This window comes from Geotrypetes seraphini, chromosome 1 (assembly GCF_902459505.1).
Source record: "Geotrypetes seraphini chromosome 1, aGeoSer1.1, whole genome shotgun sequence".
NCBI lineage: Eukaryota > Metazoa > Chordata > Amphibia > Gymnophiona > Dermophiidae > Geotrypetes > Geotrypetes seraphini.
In genome coordinates, this window is record NC_047084.1 from 464,487,178 (window position 1) to 464,513,956 (window position 26,779).

The 26,779-nt window shown below is 42.3% G+C and overlaps 1 protein-coding gene across 1 annotated transcript in view; it reads right to left on the bottom strand.

Moving 5' to 3' along the window:
* The window catches only part of LOC117349930 (caM kinase-like vesicle-associated protein), a 146,592-nt gene that overhangs the window by 17,584 nt on the left and 102,229 nt on the right, over positions 1 to 26,779 (bottom strand). The window contains exons 5-8 of the mRNA XM_033923676.1: positions 14,274 to 14,412; positions 2,950 to 3,070; positions 2,453 to 2,528; positions 2,104 to 2,240 (exon numbers count right to left, since the gene is read on the bottom strand). Coding sequence (XP_033779567.1) covers positions 2,104 to 2,240; positions 2,453 to 2,528; positions 2,950 to 3,070; positions 14,274 to 14,412 — 473 coding nt within the window. The remainder of the gene's footprint in view (positions 1 to 2,103; positions 2,241 to 2,452; positions 2,529 to 2,949; positions 3,071 to 14,273; positions 14,413 to 26,779) is intronic.

A 26,779-nucleotide genomic window follows, 5' to 3' on the forward strand; every position in this document is an offset into this window, starting at 1 on the left:
GGCCAGGAGGACTTGGGCTCCCTCCTGGCCCGATATTGTCGGGGAGTTGGGGAGTCGGCGGGGCAAGAGGGCTTGGGCTCCCTTTTGCCCCGATCGTGTCGGAGAGTCGGGGGGGGGGGGCAAGGGAGCTTGCCCCGATCGTGTCGGGGGTGCCGCGGTTGGCTGGGGCAAGAGGGCTTGAGCTCCTTCTTGTCCCGATCATGTCGGGTGTCGGGACCGCCAAGAAGAAGAAGCAGGACACCGGTAGGAGCTTCTACATGATGGGGGGGGGGGGGTCGGGAGGCTGTGGGGGTGTGAGCGGTCCTTCAGGGTGGGGGTGCGGGTGCGGGTGGGAGTGCGTGCGAGCGGTCCTTCGGGGTGGGGGTGCGAACAATCCTGCGGGGGGGTGTGAATCGGACGTCGGGGGGGATCTATGTAAAAAAAATTTTGTATAACGCGCTCACGCGTATAACGTGCAAGGGTATGCGCGGTACGTAAAAACCACCTATAACGCGCGCGTTATATGCGAGAAAATACGGTAGTTCTATCAGTAACCACTCCTAGGGAATTTTCCAAAAATGAAGACAAATTCATGTCCACCATCTTGTCTGCTGACGTTTTTACAGGAGTAGATTCCCCTTGAGGTCTCCTAATGTTTAAGTAATAAGCTCTCACAATTGGAGGTACATTTTTCAGAGGTTTGGCTAAGATCTCATGAAAATATTTTCTAACCATCTCAACTGATGAGATGTTAGGGCACTTTTCAAAAATTAAAAAATCCTAAGTTATTCTTTCTAAACTGGTTTTCAAAATTTTCCATCTTATGTGAGATAAATGATCTTTCTTTAACCACTTCTAATTTGATAGCTTTCATCTCATTTAATTTCTTGTTTCTCCAATTTTTTGTTTAAAGTAGATAGTAATACCCCCCTGTTGCTCCACCTTGGAATAAACAGTTCCATAATCTGTTTTAAAAGTTGAAAGACTCAATTTAAGGTTGGAGGCAATGACAGATATGGCTTGCCAGAGTGCTTCCAACATTAATTTTCTCTGGCTTCTTCAGCACTCCAAAGCTGATAACATTCCCTCGTGAAGCACTTCTCACCTCTTCTTTCATGGTGCAGGGAGGACACTGACCAAAATCACCTGCACCTTCTTCCATAGAGCTCAGTGAAGATGTCCCTCCCGTGCTGAGGTCCATCTTCCCTCTTGGAGTAACAGGACACCAGCAGCTCCCTGCACCGAATCACTTCCGGGTTGGGGAGGAAGCAGTCTCTGCTCTGGGCTCAACGACACCCGGCTCTCTCCCACGCCGTGATCACCTGAAAAATCTAGGTTCTCCCCCGAGATAGGTCTGGCATCTTCACCCGAATGGGCATAAGCACTCGTTATCGTCTGCTGAGTCAAACGTTGGGGGGTTCCAGTCGCCGGAGGGTTAGGACGAGCAGTCCCTTTCCCATAATACAACCGGGAAAGAGTCGCCACACACGCTGAAACCGGTGAAACAAGCAGCGCTGCCTGCTCAGGTGTCCATCCTCGACGCCATCTTGATCTCTGTCTTGTAATGCCTATCTATATGGAGCAGGACTGATATTTGGCTTCTGTTACAAGAGGCAGGAAACTACAGAACCTAGAATTTTTAGAAGCAGGGTTCATCAATCCTAGGACTTACGTTGGGCATCTATCGAGAGGGGATTGTCTCTTACATATTTAACATGCAGCTCTGTATCTTAATGCATTCTGCTTCAGTTTTTCAATCAAGTTCCTTATATTCAACTTGATGTATTTTATCTGTTCTATGTATTACTTCTTTCCCTGCCATGCCGGTATTTTCTGCATTATATTGTAAATGCTTTCTGTCTTTATCTGTTTTTAAGTCCATTATTCTAATTTGTATTTTATCTGTATCCCATGTATTAGCTCACCTTGTTGTGAACCGCCTAGAACTTTTTCGGTATGGCGGTATATAAGAATAAAATTATTATTAGTAGTAGTAGTAATAGTATAATGGCTGAAATAATGCAGACCCCTGCAAAGTCCATGGCAGAACCAGGATTTAGATGTGAAGCACAGGGAGAGGGCATACACAGAGTCAGTGACAGAGTCGGGTAACACAACCCTTACCCGAGGGCGAAATCTCATCCCAGTATGGGGAGTCAAACTCATAATCTCCAGCCAGGATCTTGCGGAAGATATTTTTGTTGTGGGTCACACTGTTCTCTTCCTCATCCTCATCATAGAAAGGGGGGTTTCCCGAGAGCCTGGGATGGGTACAGAGAAGAAAAGCACTATTAGCTGGCAAGGGGAACCCCTGCAAATTGCGAGAGTAGGAGAGCCTATCAGGGGTTATGGAGAGTGTCACGAGACAAAGGAATGACTGACAGTAGGTATAGGAAGGAGTGGGGGGTACAGTGTGATGCCAAACCACTAGCCTTAGGACCTATTGATTGGGTCTACTACCTTTTATACTCACAGGATAAAAGTGATGACTCCCACAGCCCAGCAGTCCACAGGCCGGCCATATCTGTGACGGGCCACCACCTCAGGGGCTACAAGAGAAGGGGGAGTAGAGAAAGGAGGAAGAAGAGAAAGAGGAAAGAAAGAGTGAGACAGAGGAAGAAAAGGAAATAGAGGAAGAAAGATCAGAAATGAGGAAAGAAAGAGGTAAATAGGATGGAAAAAGAAAACAGGAGGGAGAGAAAGAGAAGTGAGAGACAGATCAAAGGAAGGTGAAACAGAAGGAAGTAGGTATAAAGGAAAGGAAGAAAGATGAAAGAGACAAATGTATAGCAATCGCCAGTAACACATGATTTATCTCCCAGGAGGATCAAAGAGACATTCCAAACATTTCATCTTGTAAAAAGTACTAGTTTTTAACAAATCTAGAATCACAGCTTCATATTCTCCCCTCTCAGAAGTAAAGAGGTCCCCGACTGCGCTTCTCCTTCCGTACTCCCAGTCATCACTCACCAAGGTACTCAGGTGTTCCACAGGGCTCGGTGATCTCACCGCTGTCAAAGCGTGACAGGTAGAAGTCTCGCAGAACCACTTTTGAGTGATTGTTCTGGGTGTAGTACATCAGGTTTTCCAGCTGTAAAGGAAAACACAAGAACAAGACCTGCTGTTTTTAGGCTGCAACCTAGGCCTCAGCATCTTTCTTTCTTTCTTTCACCTTTTACAATTATTTCAGATATTCATGCTTTACGTGTATCAGTGTAATGCCTGCCTGGGACTCTGAACATCTCTGGAAGAAATTACTGTACAAGTAAAAGGTTCAATGTGATCATTTCTCCATCTGTCTGTAGACATTAGGGATGTGATGGTTTTTACAGGATTTTTGGACCTTTTTTTTCCACATAATGTCACATATTTGTTTTAACATGCATTCACTCAGAATGTTAAAATGTGTAAATTGACTATACATGTGAGTTATTGCTTTTTTTGGTGCTTCTTTTTGGATAGAGAGACGGCGACATGTTCACATGCACAGTTTGCAGAGCTTTGCAAGTACGAAATTGTTCCCTGAGGAAGGCGATGATATCGCCGAAACTCAGATTCTAGTCGGGACTTTTTGGAACTCTACTTGTTTTAAGACTTTTTATAAAACTTTGATACAAACTGCAAATAAAGGCTCAGTGTCTACAGGTTGGATGTGACATCTCCAGTGCCTCTTTTTGTTGATTTTGCTTTGTCTCGAGGCCTGGTACCTTCTTTGCATTTCCCCATGTAAGTTATTGAACATTAAGAGGGCTCATTTTCAAAATACATAGACTTACAAAGTTACATATGGAAATGAGCAGCAATGTCAATTTTGTACACACTCAAATATGTACTCATGAATTCACATCCTTAGTAGATACAACATTTCTCCAATAAAAAGAGAGAAGTTCACCAAATTTAGCAGGCAGGAAGAAAATATGAATATCTCAGACAAATTCGACAACTGGAAACATTAGATCAGTATTTTCAGAAAACCAGGCCCCCAAGATTCCTTACTAGACTATCTAAGATGTTCTTATTCTCTATCAGTACAGAACATTAGCTTTACCCCCTCCTATCTGTGTGACTTTTTTTTTTGTTTGTTTGTTTGAATATTGTATTTTCCCTCTCCCCCCTTTTGTCTCCGGTCATTGTTTTTTTTTGTCTGTATATTCCAGTAATGATGTTTTCTTTTAATCCCTTGTTTTATCATATATGGTTTAAAAAAAAAAATTTCTGTAAACCACCTAGATGTAATGATAGGCGGTTAAAAATTATAGAATGCTGAGCAACAGTCTTCCTCTCTCCCCTCCCCCAGCAAAAAAAAAAAAAAAGTGCATTAGAGACAGGGAAAATAACATTATATTTTACTAGCTGTTTCAAACTAGCTGATCAAAATTCATGGATGAAAGTTTTTATTTATTATAGATTTTTAAATTTACATTCAAGTATTCACTTGTACAGAAAGTTGGTCAGTAGAGATACAACTTATATCCAATACGAATCACAATCAACATAAAAGAAAATTCTTGCCACTAACCCAACTCAAGTCCTCAAAATGTGATCCAAGATTACATCAAGCGAGAAAAAAAGGAAAAAATACAATTGTTATAAAGGACAAATTACAGACAGGACTGAGACGTGATGAACATCTTAAATAAACTATTGAGCTATTGTTGACTCCTCTTTATCCAGTCGAGACAAAGCCAGAAAAGCAGTTAACTGATGAGGTTAAAAAAACCATATTTAACTGAATGGTAGCAAATAATACACTTGCAAGGATATCTTAAGTAAAACGTTGCTCCCAGCGAAGTAACTCCAGTTTTCAAAAGTAAAAATTCTCTACAGCGCTTTTGAGTTTCTGTAGAAAAGTCTGGAAACATTTGTATTTTGCATCCAAGAAACTCTTTCTGCTTGTTTTTAAAGAAAAGTCTCAATAACCATACTTTATCTATTGCGAGAGCTAATGTCACAACCATTGTAGAAGGAACAGCTGTCTCTCTATCTGATGTTTCTAAAAGTTCAGAAGCATTCAAAGCTGTCTGAATCGATATTTTAGACTGCAATTGAGCCCCATCTTTATTTGGCAAGTAATACACTTGAGTAAATGGTGGTAAAGTTTCCTCAGAAACTTGCAATATTTCAGTCAGGTATCTCCTAAGCATTTCCCTAGGAGTAACCGTAGTTAATCTCAAGTTATTATTCCGGGAATTATTTTCAAGTATTTCCAATTTCTTCCTGAGATTAATGTTATCTTTAATTAGGGACTCCTGCACTTGTTTAACTGTAAGCATATCTTGATCAAGCTTTTGAATTGAAGCCTTTGAGACCGTCAAATCCGCTGTTAAATCTCTAGTATGTTGGATCAATTTCCCCTCAATATATTGGAAATTGGGACTGATAGTTTTAGTAAAATTTGCAATCAGATCCCATAATGAGTCTAAAGTTATTTGTGTTGGTTTCTCCCATATTGGTAACCTTTGCTGGGTGTAGAAATGCTCACCGTCCTGAGAAGAAAAGCTGTCCTGGTCTGATTCTGGCTGGAATCCACCTCCGTCTGCTTGTCCTACCTCGGTTTCTTCTGCAGCTGCTCCCTGATCAGGGAGCACTACTTTCACAGTCTCCAATACTGGTCTTACTGCCTCTGGGGAAAGGAACTCCCTTCTCCGGGGTTTCCTCTGCCCCTGGAAAACTGGTAGACCGAGGTCGCGGAGGTGGGGCTCTTACATCGGGGCTTAGGGTAGTTTCAAGCCCAGGAGAAACAACCCCTGCCTCAACCGGGTGCTCTCAACGGGCTGCTCTCTAACATGGACAACGCTGCACCCTACATCCACCGCAACAGATCATCGAGTCTGCCGAGGGAGGGCATGTCAGAGCGCCGCGAGGCACCAGCCACACTTTAAGTCTGTCCCCATATGCCTTATGACAAAGTCCAAGCACCATTTTAGTAGCCTTCCTCTGGACCGACTTCATCCTTTTTATATCTTTTTGAATGTGCAGTCTCCAGAATTGTACACAATATTCTAAATGAGATCTCACCAGAGTCTTATACATAAATCATAACATTCTAACTGTGCTTAACATTTTCTTGATCAACCATTATAAAATTATAGAAATTTTTTTCTTTTAACACTAGTCTACTTACAAAACAGGATATCTACTATTTCATTTATCTTTTGGCTTCCAGTAAGGAACCGGTTATTGGTTAGAACTTGTTGATGTAGAAGGTTTCTTGGTCTAATCATAACGTAAAAAGAATGTTTTGTAGATGCTGGTTTTTTTTTTTGTTTTTTTTTAAACATATGTGCCAGATAAATCAACTGTTACTTACTTTTTAACAATCTCTGTTGTCTTTTTTCTGGTAAGAGATAGCATCGATACCTCCTTTTTCCTACTGGTCCTACCTCTTCCTATGCACCCTAACATCCTTCTAGTTTTTGCTGTCACCTTTCCAACCTGTTTGGCCACCTTAGGATTATCACATACAATCATATCCAAGTCCCTCTCTTCTGTCGTGCACATAAGTTCTTCACCTCCTAAACTGTACCGTTCCTTCAGGTTTTTCCAGCCTAAATGCATGACCTTACATTTCTTAGCATTAAATTTTAGCTGCCAAATTTCAGACCATTCTTCAAGCTTCGCTAGGTCTTTCTTTATATTATTCACACTAACTGGGGTGTCTACTCTATTGCAGCTTTTGGTATCATCCGCAAAGAGGCAAATCTTACCTGACAGCCCTTCATTAATATCGCTTATAAAAATGTTAAAAAGAACAGGCTCAAGAACAGACGCTTGAGGCACACTACTAGTAACATCCCTTTCCTCAGAGCGATCTCCATTAACCACTGCACTCTGTCGTCTTCCACTCAATCAGTTCTTGACCATCCTGAAGGCACTTAGTTTATTTATCAGATGTCTATGTGGAACACTGTCAAAGGCCTTGCTAAAATCTAAGTATACCACATCTAGCACACTCTCTCTATCCAATTCTTTGGTCACCCGAAGAAATTGATCAGATTTGGCTGACAAGACTTACCTCTAGGGAATCTATGTTGCTTCTGGTCCTGTAATTAACCGGATTCTAGAAATTCCACCATTCTCTGTTTCAGAAGTGTTTCCATTAATTTGCTTACCACAGAAGTCAGACATACTGGCCTGTAATTCCCCACTTCTTCCCTACTTCCACTTTTCTGTAGAGGGACCACATCTGCCCTTCTCCAGTCCTCTGGTACCACTCCCGACTCTAGAGAAACATTGAAAAGGTCAGTCAGTGGAGCCACCAGAACTTCCCTAAGTTCTTTCAGCACCCTTGGATGTACACCATCCAGCCTCATTGCTTTGTCTACCTTTAATTTAGCTAGCTCCTCATGAACACAACCCTCTGAAAATCGATCAGGGTCTACCACTCCTCCGTGTATATTCACATTGGTCTTCTGCGGTTCCGCTCCCGGATCTTCAGCCATGAGCACAGAACAGATATATTTGATAAGCAATTCAGTATTTCTTTATCAGCTTCTATATATTCCTCCCCCTTCACTTTTGAGTCTCACAATGCCATTTTTGCACTTCTTCCTATCACTGATATATCTAAAAAAAAGTCTCCCCGTTTTTCTGTGTCAGCTATTTTTTTCCAATTGTATCTTTGCTTTCCTGACTACTCAACCAGCCTCTCTTAACTTTTCCAGATATTCTGCAATCTTTTGTAGTTTATGAAAGCTAACCTCTTATTCCTTACCTTCTCAGCTACAACTTTTGAGAACCAAAGTGGCCTTCTTTTCCTCTTACTTTTACTTGTCTCACAAAAAGGCTTGTCGCCTTTATAATAGCTCCTTTCAGTTTTGCCCACTGCATTTCTATTCCTTCCAGACGTTCCCATCCAGACAATTCCTTGACGTAATCCCCCATCTGAACAAAGTTAGTTTTTTAAAAGTCTAGAACCTTTGCTTTTGAATGAGCCCTCTCTATACTCATCTTAATATTAAACCATACCATGCAGTGATCACTGGATGCCAGCTGATCATCCACTGTAACATCAGAAACACTTTCCCTTTTGTAAGCACTACGTCCAGTATGACCCCATCCCATGTGGGTTCCATTATCAACTGCTGGAACAGTTCTCATTATAGAGAATCCAGGATCTCCCTACTTTTAGAAGACCCTTCAATAGGGATACCCCAATCAACATCCAGCATGTTAAGTAAAACTTAGTAAAACATTAGTAAAACTTCCCAGTTTTAGATATATTCTGAATGTCTGTCTACTTCTTCCATCTGTGAAGGAGGCCTGTCTATCATACCAATGTAAATATATTTACCATTCCCTCTTTCCAAATTGATCCGCAGTGCCCTGCAGATTCTGCAATTGTGTGGCTTTAATATGATTTTTAACATATAACGCTACTCCCCCTCTTTTTCTTCCTATCCTGTCTTTCCTGAACAGATTATAGCCCGGTATAACTACATCCCAGTCTTTGTTCTCCATGAACCAAGTCTCTGAGATTGCCACCATATCCAACTCCTCTTCTTCCATCACAGTTTCTAGATCCAGAATCTTGTATCCCATACTTCGAGTATTAGTATATACTGCTTTCCAGACATTGCCCCCTTTTTCCATCTGTGTAGAAGTATTCAGTGATTTACTTACCTGAGGGCTTATATTCACCCGGGGGTTTTGATCACCCTGCCCTATCACTTCTAGTCTAAAGCCTCTTCAGTAGATTGGCCAGCCTGCTGCCAAAGACACTTCTTCCCTTCTTTGATAGATGTATACCATCCCTGCTCAGCAGCCCTTGGAAAATCATCCCATGGTCCAGGAAGACAAAACGACGACACCATCCATGTAGCATGCATTATTTCTAAGATGCCTGCTTCTCTGACCTGGCCTTACCCTCGACAGGGAGGATGGACGAGAATACCACCTGCACACCTGACTGCTTTACCTTCTTTCCCAGAGCCATGAAATCACTTTTGTTAATTTCACATGGGTACCTGGCAGTATCATTAGTGCCAACATGGATGAACAGCATTGGATAAGAGTCATCAGGCTTGATGAGTCTTGGCAATCTCTCCGTAAAATCTTGGATTTTGTCACCAGACAGACAGCATACCTCCCGGGGCATCATGTCTGGTCTGCAGATGGACGCTTCTGTACCTCTCAGAAGGGAATTGCCAACCACCTCTACCTTACGCCTCTTAGTGGTCATGGATCCAGCAATTTTTGGGATTTCAAGCTTTGATTCTTCCTCTCCCTGGAATATTCTCATCTCTTCCTCTTCCAAGGCAGCATACTGGTTCTTCAATTCAAGGGCGGGTGAAGTCACAGTACCAATCTTTTTTTTTTTTTTAACTTTATTTTTATTGAATTTAACATACTTTACAAGTATAACTACTTGATTTAGAAATACAGAATCATGTTCCAAAAGAAAAACATCATTAAACATTGCAGTCTTTAAAATAAATATGTATGAAACTTAACTCTTCCTTAGACCTCAATTAGAAGGAGGAAAAGAAAACAAAGATATTATAGGAGTAATATTACAATGATACAACAAAGAAATAAAAGTAAAGACTTAAACGCTAGAACCCAGCATTTCCTTTAAGCTACATTCCCTCCACTAGATAAACCTTTGAGATCTAAAAAGGAACGTAGATGATCTGGTGTGAAATACACATATTTCAGGCCCTTAAACTTAATGACACATTTGCATGGATAAGCTAGCAAAAAAGTAGCACCTAGCTTCCTTGTCTCTTCTCTCATGCCCAAAAACATTTTCCTTCTTTCCTGGGTTATTCTAGTTACATCATGATATAACCATAAACGTTGACCACAAAAAAGTGATCCAGACTTTTTAAAGAATAACCTCATAACTGCGTTAAGATCTTGTTCAAAGATAAAGTTAACAATTAAAGTTCCTCTTTCTTTAACTTCCATAGATGATTCCTCTAATATTGCCGTAAGATTTTGCAGATCTTTATCAGTAGCCAAATTCTCACCCTTAGGTATATCTAAATTTCTTTTTGAAGTAGGTAAGAAGTACACTTTGTTTAAAGGCGGAATCTGATCTTGCGGATAGTTCAAACATTCTACCAAAAATTTTTTAAAAATCTCAATAGGTGATATTGCCGAAATCCTTGGGCAATTTAGAATTCTCAAGTTCAATCTTCTGTTAAAGTTCTCAATCATTTCTATTTTACGGGCTGTAGAATTTTGTTCTTTAACAATGGTGGTAATTGAGTTTTTCAGTGAAGCTGACTCAATTTGTATTTTATCCATGCATTCTTGCTTAACTTTTAGCAAACTTTCAGAAAAGTTATCCATTTTCTTAACCATTACCTCAACATCTGAGGCAGTCTTCTCCACCTTCACATCCATTCTCTTGATAGCCTCCAAAAGTATTTCCAGTGTCACTGCTGGGGTGCTTGTTGGTGCTCCTTCTCCTTCAGCAACCCTTCCTCCCAGCGTTCCAGCTAGGGCTGTAGCTCCTCCCATTGCCTGCTCCGGGGTCTCCAACTCCTCTCCCTCGGGGCCAAGCTCGACACTCTGCGCCTCTGCTGGACATGGGGGCGCAGAGAGATGCGGTGGAGACAACGATGTCAACAAGTCCAAAGACCCGAGTGCTCCCTCACTCGGGTCCGACGCGGAACTCTCCCGCCGCGGGGACATCTGGGCGTCGACTGGGCTCAGCGGCTGCAAAAACCGCTGAATTGACTGCTGGGCTGGAGACGATGTGAGCAGCGGCAAAAGACCCGCTCTCACACTCCCCTTCCTCTTTGCATGAGGCATTCCGACAAGTAAGTACAGTATCTGGTTGAAGTATTAATTTGAAGAAAAAACGCTAAGCCTGCCGAGCACAGCTACATAGCGTCCGCCATCTTGTATCCTCCCCCTCTTTACCCACAGTACCAATCTTTAATCTCAGCACACCTTCTTCCCCACTTCTGGAAATCTTTGACACTTCATGTGTTTTTTTAGCAGGTTATAAAAGTTCCTAAAAGAAAAGTCCATAAACATTATTGAGGTAGTCTTTGAAAAATCCACTGCTTATATATTTTATTTTTTGGGGGGGGATCACCAAGTATTTGTGACCTGGTTTGGCTACTGTTAGAAACAGGACCCAGTACAGTGATGGCTATGTACGAGGTGCTACCCAAAGGTTCAGGGAATGAGAACAGCGCGTGCGAACTGGATGTAGTATGCTCTTCTGCCGCTAGAGGTGTCTATCAGTATGCTTTGTGAATCAGTGTGCCAACAGGTATGCAGCTGATTGGTCGCGTTGTTTTGTTCTGTGCAATTTTTTTAAGGTTGTGTTTTAGTGACTCGGTGGATTTTGATATGACGGATTTTACTGAGCAAAGAATCTGCATCAAATTTTGTTTCAAACTTTAAAAAACTGCTGCAGAAACCCATCGTGTGCTCCAGGAAGCCTTTGGAGATAATGCCATATGCCAAAGCAAAACCTTTCTTTGGTACAAATGCTTTAAGGACGGATGAACATTTGTCCACGACGATGACCGTTCTGGATGACTGTTAACAAGCACAACACCGGAAACCATAGCGAAAGTTTGTGAGACTATCCTTGCAGATCGTAGGCAAACTATCCACGATGTTTGTAAGATAGTAGGACAGTCATACGGGACAGTTCAATGAATTTTGTTGGACGAATTGAACATGAGGCGCATTTCTGCGAAATTTGTGCTGACTGCTAACCGATGAACAGAAGGCCCATCGCATTTCTGTCTGTTTGGAATTCAAACAACAAGTCAGCGATGACCCCAACTTCATCTCCTGTATCATAACTGGTGGTGAATCATGGGTTTACGGTTATGATCCAGAGACTAAGCAGCAGTCATCGCAGTGGAAGTTGTGGCTGAAAAAAGCACGTCAAGTGCATAGCCATGTCAAGTCGATCGGTTTTTTTTTATACATCCACGGGCTTGTTCACAAGGAATTCTTACATCTAGGTCAAACCGTCAATGGTCAGTTTTACTGTGAGGTTTGAGTGAGAGCATTCAACACAAATGCCCACACAAGTGGAAAAACAAAAACTGATTGCTCCACCATGACAACACACCCACTCACACATCACTCGTTGTTCGACAATTCCTGACTTCCAGAAACATTACAGTGATTACTCATTCTCCCTATTCGCCTGACCTTGCCCCTGTGATTTTTTCCTATTCCCCCAAATGAAATTACAATTGAAAGGACACCGTTTTAACACGATTGAAGAGATCCAGGCAGAATCACAGAAGGTCCTCAAGGCACTCACCCAAGATGACTTCCATGAATTCATGGGAAAAATGCTGGGATCGTTGTATACATTCTCAAGGGGGCTACTTCAAAGGAGACGGTGGAAACTATGAGTTTCCGTATGCAATATTTTTTTTTTACAATGGAATTCCCAGAACTTTTTGGTAGCATCTCGTATGAGGGGGGTCGCTGAAATGTTCTCAGCCCAACCAACAAAGTTGGGGCAGTCTCCTTCGAGACCTATACACAGTCCAGTGATTTTCCACTTTTTTTGTTCCATTGAAAAAATACAGAATGAAAAAAGTGGAAAATCGCTGGACTAAGTGTATAACCCTTGATGGAGACTGCCCCAACATTATTGGTTGGGCTGAGAACTTTACAACAGCCCCTCGTTCTTCTGAATGGGAACCAGAGTTCAGTAAAATTCGGGAAGTTTCAATGACATTCCCAATCTTCTTTTTTTTTTTTTTTTAACTTCACCTATTTATTTATGATTTTCAATAAATTTCCATTACACAGAAATAAACTAAGAGGAGAGAGCCAAGATGGCCACCAGAGCTTGACTTACAGCTGGTTGCTCCTATTCACCTCTTTGCTATTTTCTATACTTTTTGCTTTTCTGGTGGATCGCGATGGGGGTGGTGAAGGGCAATTTGCCGATTCCTCCTGAAGTCTCACAGATGTCTATTATCCAATTTGCGGTTCCTTGTCAAGGTGATAATGGAGGTATTCTTGCTGAACTGGGGTTGGGGAGGTCTCTCTGCCCTTGAGGAGGTGGTTTCACTCAGCCTGCCTCCTGAATATGTCTATGCTGCTTAAAACCTAAGCAGATTACAATAAAACTTACACACTGCCCACTGCACAAACTATTAGGCTACTCCTCTACTTCTATGCCTTATTATGTTTAAAAAATTAGAAAAAAAAAGAAAGAAGTAGAAAAACAAAAAGGAAGGAGGACACCACAAAACCAGACAACTACAACAAGAACAACCATACATGGTGATTCAGTGTAGGATGGGCTGGGGAGGGCATCAATGGGAACTCCACTAACTTGGAAGATGAGGACGTTACTGGCCAGACTTTATGGTAGATATCCTGTAAACAATGGGATCACTGGATAGGTTGGAGTGAGCTTAGATGGCAACTTCAGCAGTTGGAACCTCGGACAATACCAGATGGACTTTAGTCTATGGCCCAGAAATATCAAAGAAGAGACAAATTAATTTAATCATGTATTTTTAATGAGAATAACTAATGGGCAGACTGGATGGGCTGCTCAGGTCTTTATCTGCCATCATATACTATGTTACTATGTTAAGAAGGAATAGACTGAGAAAAAGAGAGGCAGAGGTAGAAAATCAAGCCAGTGGCACCAAAGCTTGGAAGTCTTTTATTTTCTAAAACAGAGTTCTAAGTAGAAAGTAGTCCCTGAGGGTGAGTGGAGAAAGAGAGCCCATGTGCAGTTTTTTCTCCTCCCACCCCACCATGCTTTCAGGCTCCCCAAACAAGCGAGTTGCTATCCACCTATGTATACCATCCCCTGTATGCACATTCCCTATAAACCCTCACATATCCCTTCTACCAATCTATAAACCATGCCTCTAAATGTTTTTTCCTATTTGTTTAATATTTAGCTTAAAATGTTTTTTCAGCATAAGGAATGGGTATGTTTTGCCCAACTAGAAAGCTTGAGGGAAGGTCCAGAAATTGGTTTGTTTGGCCTCTCCATCCACAAAGATCTTCCACCGTCCTTGTTTTGAAGTGTCTGTAAATTGAATTACTTAAACCAAGTTAAGCCTTACACTACACTCTGCTGAACAGCAGAGGGTGCTGTAACACATGCAATCAACTCATGTTATAATAAAGACTTTTTCAAGTCTATCAATCATAAATATTCCCTGAAATTGCTGAGCCCAGGCTGTAACGCACAGAAATGAGCTTTTTGAACTGCATCTTGGGATTTGTAGTCCCTTATTTTTGCTTATTGTACCACTTGCAATTGTTTGGGAAGAGTGCTAGAAGCTACATCTCTCTTACGTCTGAGTAGCTACTGTACATCATTTTACCTTTAAGTTACGATGGATGATGTGTAGACTGTGTAAATAGGCCACAGCTTCCAGCACCTGCCGAATTACATTACTGGCGTCCTTCTCAGTGTAGTAACCTTGATCTAGGATCCAGTCAAACACATCCCCTCCAGTGGCTCTATAAAAGAATACAAGGGACTCAACACACATCCCACTTACAAACAATACAAAACTCTGCCAGTGCCCCTGCACCACCTGATATTTCAGTGACATAACCCGCACTCCTGCAACGCATTAGCCCTTGTTATTCCAGTACTGGCCCCTGTTGGCTCCACCAGTGCATCTCACACCTGGTCCACTGAGCTCTGCTGTTCTGGGACTGAGAACCACAAACACAGTTCTGCTAATGCGCCTCAGTCCTGCCCTACTGCAACCCCTGTTGCTCTAGAGATGCAAGGAGACTTGGCATGGACGCTCAGGCCCTTATATTCAAAAGCAAAAATCAGTGTACAGTGGTGCCTCACACAACGTACTTAATTCGTTCCAGGAGCAAGTTTGTTATGCGAAAAGTTCGTTATGTGAAACGCGTTTTCCCATAACAATACATGTTAAAAAAAATAATTCGTTCTGCAGCATAAAATATGCTAAGATGACATAAAAAAAGATAAATTTGTCAAAATGGTGAAAATGGTGGTCTTGCTGAGGCCAAACTCTTTGATGAGATCACACTGTTTTACCCCACATTCACTCCTTCTAATTATTTCCCGTTTCATTTCAACAGAAATCACCTTCCTGCTTTTTTTAGAAGCCATGATATACAGTATATAAAAAATATTGATTTTATCTTAAAAGGATGACTGTATACAGTGAGAGAGGGCAGAGTCTCAGCGGCAAAAACTGGGACTTAACTTTTCTTTTTTTTTTTTTTCTAGCATCGGGGAAGCGGCGAGAGTAGCTCCGCCCCCCCCCAACGCATCAGCAGTAGGCGCCGGGCCCCTCCATAAAAGGAGGCGAGCCGACGGTCCGCCACTGCACAGGGAGCCAGGCGAAGAGCTGTGAGAGAGGGCAGTTAAGCGCAGTGAGTAACGCAGCTCGGGCGACTTCGTTGTGTGAAACGAAGTTCGTTGTACGAATCAAGACATGAAGTTCGTTGTGTGCAGCGTTCGCTGTGTGAGGCGTTCGTTATGCGAGGCACCACTGTATTAGCAGCTGCTAGACCACTATCGGTATTGATCAACAGATAGTGCTGATGAATATCCCTATAGATCATCTCGGCACTATTTTATTTATTTATTTCCCACCTTTATAAGGAGATTCATCTGAGGCAGCGTACAGCAGGTACAGCTTGACATAAAACTTTCAACTTTGTTAGAAGTATAAACAGTATCAATGAAGTAAATTTAGAGATGGATAATTGAATCCTGTTAATAAGGCAAACATGAAACAGTATCAGAAATTACGCGTTTAACATCCATCCTACAACAAACATGATAAATGTGACCATTACATGATAGTGTCAGGGTGGTATGATCGGAAAAACCAGGAAGAAGGTTCTCCACAATCCAAACAAGATGAACCAAACCACAGTGGAGATACGAAAGGTGTTGGGGTGCAGTTTATTCAACAGTCATAAAAAGTTTGTGCGGTGGCTCGACACGCACGTGTTTCAGCCCATCTGGCCTGCCTCAGGAGCCTTATTCAATTTATTCTTTGTGTGCAGAGACCGTTATGGTATTGTGATTCAAATTCATAACACTTCTATGAGGTGTATCATTTACTATAGTCAACATCTTTCAAGAATTTGGATATATTGACTAAGGCTCCTGAGGCAGGTCAAATTGGCCAAAACACGTGCCTGTCGAGCCACCGCACATACTTTTTATCACTGTTGAATAAACTGCACCCCAACTCCTTTCGTATCTCTACTGTGGTTTGTTTCATCATAATGTCAGGGTGGCACATGAGCGGAATAAGAGTGGAGCCAGTGGCATAGTAGGGGGGCGGTTTGCCCCGGGCGCCGTCTTGGTGAGGACGCTGGCATCCATACTCCTCTCTGCTCCCCCGCTCCTTCCCTGCACCCCCCCCACTACCATGCACGTGCCCCTTCCTTCACACCTCTTTAACGTTCACAGCGCGAGCAGCAACCCCAACCTGCTGGTCGTGCCAGCGTCAGCTCTTCCTCTGACGCCACTTCCTGGACCTGTGCCTTGGAAGTGAAATCAGAGGAAGATCTGATGCTGGCGTGAGCAGCAGGTTGGGGGTTACCGCTTGTGCCGGGAACATTAAAGAGGTACGTGGGAATGGAAGGAGCACATGCGTGCGGGGCAGGGAAGGAACGGATGGAAGTGGACGGAGAAGAGGGCAGGGAGGGAGTTGCCACCGCCTTGAGCACCTCTCGCCCTCGCTATGCCACCGAGTGGAGCAGCAAGTTGTTTGGCGAGCAGTGATATTTGAAGAGCAATTCTATAAATTGGCACCTCGGTCTAGGCAGCCCAGTGTATAGGCTTAGTGCAAATTCTGTGACGCCATCTTGGCACCAAGATTCCATTACAGAATACTCGCTTAAGTCAGCATCGGTGTGCCCATGTGTAGATACACTCTCTTATGTCAATGGCAGGAGTAACTTGGCATACCCAGGTGCACCAAGAGGCACGCATAGTTTATAGTATTCTATCAAAACATACCTCTTCACCTAATTCCCCTGTCCATGAACAACGGATCACAAAAAATGTATACGGGTACTAGATCCCAGTATGTGTCACATTGGGATAAAAACTTGATTTGAAAATTCTTCCACGGTAAGTATGGAAAATTTAACCTTTAAATTGTACTTTATGTTCTGTATATTGGTATTAGATCTCTAGTATGTGTCAAGTTGTATTGAAAAAACTTGCACTGTACGGAGAACTGAGGCAAATTGTAACCTATAAACTGTATATCATTGAAAGTAATTGGCACCAGAAGAACCACAACCTTCTCTATTTTCGGACCTCAGCTTTGGAACAAACTTCCAATCTATTTGCGCGCTGAAACCTCCTTAGAAAAATTTAAAAGTAATCTAAAAAGCTATCTTTATAAAGATGCTTATGAATCTTAGATCAGACAATCCTTTTGATTCTCCTATTTACTTTTAGATCAGGTCTCACCTTACCAATTACTCTTAGACTACGTCTTCATAAAAATTGTTCTTCCCTAATTGTTCTTCTATTTTAATTGTTTATTTTAAATCAAATGTAATTTAACCTCTAATTCTTTACGTATCTTTAATGTAACTATGGATAAAATTGTATGTATATGGTTTTAAACTGTTTTATTTGTCCCCCCCCAATTATTATTGTTATACGCATTGAAAATACTTGATATTGCGTTTAAATCAAAATTTCAATTTCAATTTCAATAAACTATATTATGTATATTGGTATTAGACCCCTAGTATATTTAAGTTAGGATAAAAACCTGTATCATAGAGACCATGTAATGCTGTGAGTGGTGCAAGACACGATTTCCTAGTGCTGCTCTGAAAGCCCCCCGAATCTCCATCCATCAACTGCCAGATAGCAACTTTATGCCTCTATCTTGCACTGTGGGGACGAATATTACTCTATGGACAAATATATAATCAAATCTCCGGAAATTATCTCAAATCGAGCTCAGAAAAAGGATAAGGTTTCACATGGTAAGGCCACGGATGATAAAATGATGCCTAGTCCCTTGCCAGGACCAGACCACCCGTCTCAACTGAAAGATGAAAACCTCAGTCGTAGTTTGTGCTTTGGACTCTCGCTTCCAAACAATTACTGAACAACTTACTATACGTGCATAACTGGGAAACACGCCCACGGCTCACCCACGTTTCTCCCCAAAGCAGTTAAGAACTATGGGCACTGGGGTGCTATTTTATAAGGCAGTTCTCAATTTGATGGCACCTTTGATGTGAGTAGGTGACACCTACGTTTCAACCACCATAGAATTTAAATATCAATCTATAAGTGCACAATGGCCATAGATAGAGCTGGGGCTGAGTGCATGCAGCTGGAAGATTGATTGTCTGAAATGCAGAAAATACCTCGAAAGTAATGAAAGAACCAAGCCAATGACAAGCAATCATGCTTACAGATGGAGAAATTACTATGAAGGACTCAGAAGGGGAAAACCAAGGACTCTTATTTTCTGAATTGTTCAAGCAACAGAATCTACCTAGAAAACAGCAAAGCAGATCAAGGTATGTAGTGAGATGCTGCTATCTGGAAAATCACCGCAGTCTCTCCTGACAGAGAGTATGTTGGGAAAGATTTATTGTAGAAGAGTTTAAAATTTCCCCCAGCAGGTGCAGGCTTGAAGCTCTCAGTAGGACATTGCATTTAGAGATGGGAATCACTTAATGTCCTTTTGGAATCAGTACCGTATGAAGCGTTGTGTAAGTCTAGCAGCTATAGAAACGATAAGCAGTGGTAAAGGACAGCTAAGGATGGAAGCGCTGTGACAACAGTGAATGTGCAGTTTAAAACTGAGACTATATGGAGGATCAGGCTGCAGAGATACTGCAGGGTGCAGAGGTCGGAGGGGGTTCAGGACAGTAGGCTGGAGAGCAGTTTGAATTAGAGAATGACACGGTGACAAAATTCATCACCGTCCCCGTCCCCGCGGATAACCGCGGGAAACCATCTTCACGTCATTCTTTAAAGACAGAGGGAAGAGTCAGAGTATGAATGGCCACAACCATTGACCCGCAAGTTTTGCTTTGAAGAATGCTGGTGTAGAAGGACCGAGGTTGAAATAGACACTAGAAAATGACATGGGATTATTTCCCGCGGTTATCCGCGGGGACGGGGACGGTGATGAATTTTGTCACCGTGTCATTCTCTAATTCAAACTGCTCTCCAGCCTACTGTCCTGAACCCCCTCCGACCTCTGCACCCTGCAGTATCTCTGCAGCCTGATCCTCCATATATTCTCTAGTTTGAATCTCCCTCTGGCACGGAGATGCACACATTGCCCGTTAGCTTCATGATTGGAAGGGAGAGAGGCTCCTGCCCCTACCTGTGACAGGAAAAGAAATGCCACTCGTTTGATAAGGCGCAGCCGTAAGACTATCCCAAATATTCGAAAACTAATACGCGCCGTTTTAAAGTCTTTGCTGGAATTTCCACATGCATCCACATCAGACAATCACAGTTATGTGCACAAAGACAAGTGGAGAAAAACAGACCTCAATTTTTTGGCTCAAAAACACTAAAAAGTGCCAGACGAGCCACTATCATCCTAGGTACTGGAAAAAAAAACAACAATTCTACTTAGGCATCAAACTGCTTTCAAACTTGTGCTTCCAAACATGTTTTACTGTAGATTATATAAAATGTGAAAAATCAGTAGCAAGAATCTGATGAATGGTGATAGCAATTCAATTATAGAAGGCAAATATGCAAAAGAAAAAGTAGCTACCAAAAAACGCAGTATAACACTGTCTCAAAGATAAAAAAAGCAAGAAAAAGTGACCACTTATCTTAGAATAGGGGTGTCAAAGTCCCTCCTTGAGGGCCGCAATCCAGTTGGGTTTTCAGGATTTCCTCAATGAATATGCATGCGATCTATTTGCATGCACTGCTTTCATGGTATGCTAATAGATCTCACATATGGGGACCATATCGCGGACCAATTTTTTTATTAAGATACTTAGGGATCCTTTTATTAAGGTATGCGAACTGATTTAGCGTGTGCTAAATGCACACTTTAATAAAAGGACCCCTTAGTCTTAGTAGAAGTATATGATAACAACCTCTCCAACCCCATGCTGGCTCTGTGATGTAAAAAAAAAAATAAATAAAAAAAGACTTTTCCTCTCTCTTTTAGGTCCTAGTTTACACTTGCTGTCTAACACCAGCTATGTCAGGATACACATTTCAAATCTGACATACTGTAATCACAAAACAGAAAATAAAATTATTTTTTCTACCTTTTGTTGTCTGGTCATTATTCAGATCATGTTGGTCTCAGGCCCTGGTTGTCTTCTGATAACTCGCTTGCCAGGGTCTCCTGCCCATTTGTCGTTTTCTTCTTTCTCCATGCTAACCATCCATCTTCCATCTCTGTCCTCCCCTTCTGTTTTCCTTCCCTCCCCCAGAGGTCTGGCATCTTTCCTTTATTTTACGTCTCCATCCCTGCAGCTATAGCGATGGACCCCCACCATCCCCAGATCCACCATCTCTCCTTTTCTCAACTACCCTTTCATCCAGCATCTCTTATTCTTTCCTCACCACCCCAGGATGCACCATCTCTCCCTTTCTCTTCCCAACTATCCTCCTATCTCTATCAACTATCCTCCTATCTCTATCCCCCCCATACCATGCCTTGAGTCCAACTTCTCTCCCTTTCTGTTCCTTCCCTCCCTAAATCCCATTGTCTACCATTTCTCTCCCTCTCCTGTTTATAGACCCATTATTTCTTTTCCCCCTCCCCCTCAGTCCGGCATATGCACGTCCCTTTGGAACCCCCCACCTCCCTCCGTCCATGTACTTCTACACCAGGGCCCCCTCCCCCAAAGGCCTGCATGCTCCCCCCTTCTTTGTAGCATCCTCCGGCTTCCCCCCTTGCCTCCCGGTCTCTCCTTCAGCTAATTAAGGCAGCCTGCAGAGGATCGCCAGTGCTGTAGCGATCCTAACAGGCTGCTGTCGGCTTCTGCAGCACATTCCCTCTGCTGCCAAGTTCCCTCCTCTTTCGTCAGGGGTGGGATTGTGGCAGATGGAATGTGCTGCAGAGGGTATGGCAACCTGCTAGGATCGCTACAGTCAATCGGCGATCCTCTGCAGACTGCTTTAAAGGTGAGACTGGGAAGCCGGGATGGAGGGAGGGAAGAAACAGAAAGCCAAATCGCGGGCCAAATTCAATTACCCTGTGGGTCAAATTTGGCCTGCGGGCCTGAGTTTGACACACCGCTGGTAGTTGATTGTGACTCTGTACAGCGCTGCGTACGTCTGGTAGCGCTCTAGAAATAATTAATAGTAGTAATAGTAGTATGATTGCCTGAGGAAAGAGAGATAGAACATTTGCTTTCAGCAAGAGGCCAGACTCCTGTATTGCAGTCTGAAGGAAACAGCTGTTGCCTAAGAGGGAAGTGTTGAAAGTCTTGGTGGTGCAGTGGTATGCAGTCAGGGCCTTCATGGGATTCAGTGAATCCCCAGCCCTGCCATAATGATGCTGTGGTTCTTTTTTCCATCTCTCTCTCGTGCTCCCTTCCTCCCTTCCAAGTCCAGACTAGTTATGTTTATTAAAATTTTTCTATACCACCTATAAAGCCAAAAAGGATCAAAGCAGTTTACATTACAACTTAATCATATTTAAGAAAGGAACTCCATTAGAAAATAGGAAAGGAAAGAAGAGAAAGGAAAGAAATTAACATTTCTATAATATATCCACTAAAACTGTTATATGAAGTAAATCAATCCAAATCAACACGAATCAGTACAAATTAATGCAGATTGTGGTTCCCATTCCATTATTCAATTCGAGAGAGCCATTTGAAAAAAAAATGTGCTTTTAGATGTCTCTTAAAATTTTGAAATGATTCTTCCTTCCTTACCTCTACTGGTAAATTGTTCCACAATATTGAAACCAAATAGAAAAATGCACCATTTCTGGTTGAGGCAAGGTTAACACTATGGGCAACTTTTACTAAGGTGCGCTAGCGTTTTTAGCGCACGCAGGAAATTACTGCGCGCTACACCGTGCACTACGCTTCTAGAACTAATGCCAGCTCAATGCTGGCGCTAAGGTCTAGTGCGTGCGGCAATTCCGCGCATGCAATTCCACGCGTTAAAACCCTAGCGTACCTTAGTAAAAGGAGCCCTAAATTTGATGTTAGCCAGTTTAAACGATCTTGTTCAGACCATTTACCCTCTTCAGATAATCTAGCATCCTACTTCGGCACTACAGTTCACAATCTAAGATTGATTTCTATGGGAACTGTTGTCGATCATCCATTAATGATACTTCCATCAAATGATGCCTTTCTTCCTGATTTGAGCTGGAGTTTCTGTGAAACTCCTGATTGGAATCAATTTCTCAAACTTTACACAAATTATGCAAAATCTTACTCTTTATTAGACCAGTGTTTCTCAACTCGGTCCCGGAGTACCCCCTAGCCATTCAGGTATTCAGGATATCCACACTGAATTTGCATAAACTTGATTTGCATACACTGCCTCCATTATATGCCAATGTCTTTCGTGCATAGTCATTGTGGATATCTTGAAAACCTGACTGGCAAGGGGTTACCCCGGGACTGAGTTGAGAAACACTATATTAGACAATTGCCCTCTGGTGATTATGAAATCAGCACCTGTGACTTTTAAAGTTGAGATCTATGAATGGATTTCCGCTTTATTACATAAAGGAGAATTTCCAAAAGAGTTAGGCCATATTATTATTATGCTTATAATAAAGAATCAGAAGGAATCTTCATCTCTTATCACTAATTATAGACCAATCACAAATATTCCATTTTTTGTTAAATTGATGGAAGGTTTAGTTAACATTGAATTGATGAATTATCTAGATAGATTTTCTATTTTGCATGAAACCCAATCTGGTTTCTGTCCATTCTATAGCACGGAAACAGCTTTGGCTTCCTCTACACCAGGGGTGCCCAAATAGTCGATTGTGATTGACCAGTAGATCTCGAAGGCAACGCGAGTCGATCGTGGAGCCCATCCCGGGCTCCGTGATAGACTTGCATTACCTTTGCGTTCTACCTGCTTCCACGCTGTAAAGAGGATGCAGAAGCGCCGGGCCGACCAGCCTTCCTCACCCGACGTCAATTCTGACATCGGAGAGGAAGTTCCGGGCTAGCCAATCGCTGCCTGGCTGGCCCGGAACTTCCTCTCCAATGCTAGAATTGACGTCAGGCGTTTGGAAACAGGGAGTGCTCGGAACTGGGCGGCGGTGGCTTGGGGACCTGTTCCCCGATGGCAGCGGTGGTGCTTGGGGGAGGGCAGGGAGAAAGAAAGATAAAGAAAGAAAGAAGGGAGACAGAAAGAAAGAATGGAAACAGAAAGAAAAGGGGAACAGAAAGAGAGAAAGAAAGGGGGCATGGAGAGAGAAAGACAGACATACAGAAATAAAGGGGGGCAGGGAGACAGAAAAAAATGGGGGGTAGCAAGACAGAAAGAAAGATGGAGAGAAAGAAAGAAAGGGGAGTAGGGCAGGAAGAGAGGAAGAAAAAGTTGGGGGAGGGAATGAGATCTGGAGGCGAGGAAGCATACAGGAGGCTGAAAAAGGGAAGAAATATATGCACAGTCAGAAGAAGAAAGTGCAACCAGAGACTCATGTGTTGCAATGGTTTGAAGGTTTTTTTAAAAAACCAAACTTATCAAGTTTATTGTGAAGAAGAATATTCTTGTATTTGGAGCAACATATGTGGAATCCCTCAGGGTTCTTCACTTTCTCCTTTTCTTTTTAATATTTATTTGGCATTATATAGTTATGCAGATGATATAACTATTGCAATTCCTATTGCATCTTTAACATCTGATAATCAGTATTTTATATCATCTGTAATTGACCCATTGAGCAATGGGCCAAGGAATTTAGATTAAAATTAAACTCTGATAAAACAAAAATTTTTGGAGTATGTCCAACCAATAAAATTAAAGAGACTTCTTTGATGTTAAATGGAATTGATTATCCTATCAATTCTGTTATTAAAATATTAGGAGTCTATTTAGATCGGTCTTTAACCTTTGATGCTTTAGTTAGAAAAAAGTTTTGATTTAAACACTACCAACAAAGTACCATGTTTTGTTATTATGTCCTCAGATGATTCAGGAAACTGAGTTAAGTCCAAACTATCTGGTGAAACTAATCTATCTATATCCCCCTCATTTACCACCTCCCTAGAAGCCCTTGGAATGAAATAGAGGTTATCAGGTTCAAAGTTATCCACATTAGTATATTGCAAAATCTCCCTCATATACATTCTTAACAACTCTAGTGGAGATAGATCGTGTGTAATAGGGAAATTTAAGAAATGAAGATTCTTAGCTCTCATATGATTCTCCATTTTTTCCAATTTAGCTTGAAGCAATATACTATCTTTAATGTTAGAGGTAGCAGTACTCTGTAAATTGCCCACAGATTTATCCAATTTATCTAACTTGTTTCCTAGGTCTGCTAATTGAGTTTCATGCTCATTCATTCTAACAGTTATGTCTGAGGAAAATTGGCACAATTTCAAAACAGTAGCTTGTAATGAAGACTCAATTCTATTAACACTTAGCCATATATCATTTGAAGTTGTATTTTATGAAAAAACAAGCTCTCTTTTGTGGCCGAGCGCTTATTTTTCCTGACATATCTAAGCAGACTCAGTCAAAGAGGAAGCAAATTCTTTTGCTTAAGCCCAAGGCTTAAGCAGTGGGTGCAACCTTTATCTTAAAATTTCCATGTAAGTGCCTTATCTCATACGCAAGTGATAGATATGTGTTTTTGGACCCAGTCCAATCGGAAGATTTACTCAAAGATAAACCATTGCAGATAGTTCCTTAAAACACTTTTGTAATGCTTGGGAGGATGTTTAGTTGACATTAAAAAGTTTTGCTGCTTGATAGATCTTATATATTAGCTCCAATGATCCAATAGGCGAAAACCCCCCCAAAAAGTGACTTAAAATTTTTTTAAATATATGATTCAAAACAAGCAAGCAACACTTATCTTTGCTTCAAAATGGAGTGAAAACTTCACAACGTGATTCGAACTTTAGAAACATACAAACATAGAAAGTGACGGCAGAAAACGGCCAAGGCCCATCAAGTCTGCCCACTCTATTGACCCACCCACCCTCCTAACTACCCTTTGAGAGATCACACTCTGATGTCCCATTCCCTCTTAGAGATCCGACATGAGCATCCCATCTGTTCTTAAAATCTGGCATGCTACTGGCCTCGATAACCTGTGCTGGAAGCTCATTCCAATTGCTAACCACTCTTTCGGTAAAGAAGTACTTCCTGGTATCATCATGAAACTTCCCGCCCTTTATTTTCAGCGGGTGCCCTCACAGAATTAATAAGTAGCCGACGATGGCCAACATTTCATGATTCAAAAATCTTTTTTTCTGGGCTCTTCAGTGTTTAAAGACGCTAATAGTCTACAGGGTTTTTGCTTAATCCAGTAGACTCGTGGAGGGGCATAATCGAAAGGAATGTCTAAGTCCGTTTTCGTCCAAGTCGTACAAAGTATAAAACAACTTAGGATACTTTTTCAAAAAATATGTCCAAATTATTTTCCGTTTCGAAAATCGTCTAACTATACATACTGCCGATCTGATCGTCCATTTTTATACCACATTTTCATCCAACTTTTCATCCAAGGCAAAAACACCTAGAACCAGACCTTTTGGACATGGGAGGGGTCTACAAAGTGATGGACTGGACAACCAGACATGGCACCTAAATAGTGGGGTACCTTACAGGGCACTGCTGTGAACTTCACAAAAAGGGTGCCTTGTCTTCATCTCACTACAGCTCCATTATAGATAATGGTGAGGCCCCCAAACCACCTCCAAAATCCCCTAGACCCACCTATCTACCACCCCAATAGCCCTTATGGATGCAGAAGCCACTTATAGGGCAGTACTAAAGGGTTTTGGTTTTTTTTTAGGAGAGTGCACATGTTTAACCAGCAATGCAGTGATTACAGTGGCTTATGGGCATTGGTCCTCCTCTCCATAGGACCCTAACCCACCACCAAGAAGACTTAAGCCATCTCTGTGCAGGTCGACTAGGCTTTCCTATGCCAGGCTGCCAGGTGATGGTCTGGAGGCTGAATTTTAAAGGTGTGATTACGATGTTTATGGGGTTGGGGGGGTCAGTGATCACTGGGGTAGTGTGTATGGGTCTGTAATTTGTATCTGTAGTGCTTATCTGGTGACTTTAGGTGGGTTTTTGTGACTTAGACCATGTTTTAAATGGTCTAAGTCACAACGTCCAAGTTCCATCTGTGCTGTGCTGTATAACTTTCAGTAATACATGCAGTACGACTAAGTCTAAGCCTGCCCACGTCCCACCCAAATCGCGCCCTTGATACTCCTCCTGAAACGCCCATTTAGCTATGGTCGTTCAGCGGCACTGTGAAGACCTAGGTCGTTTTTAAATACAGTCAAACCTTGGTTTGCGAGTAACGCGGTTTGCGAGTGTTATGCAAGACGAGCAAAACATTCTCGCAAATCGTGACTCACAAACCGAGTGTTGACTCGATTTGCAAGCATCGCTACCCCCCGCCCACCCGCCCATCTGCGACCGCCCCCAAACCAAGGGTTGACTTGATTTGCAAGCATCGCTACCCCCCGCCCGTCCATCCGTGAACGCCCCCTCCCAAGAACCGGCATCGCTCCCCCCTGCTCGCAAACGCCCCCCTCAATCCGTGGGAACTAGCATCCTCCCCCGCCCAAACAAAAGCCTTACCCCATCTGGCATCGGCACGCAGCCCACAGAACATGCCGGTGAACAAAGATCCTTCTTGTTGCCTGGGCTTTGAGCATCTGCGCATGCTGAAGG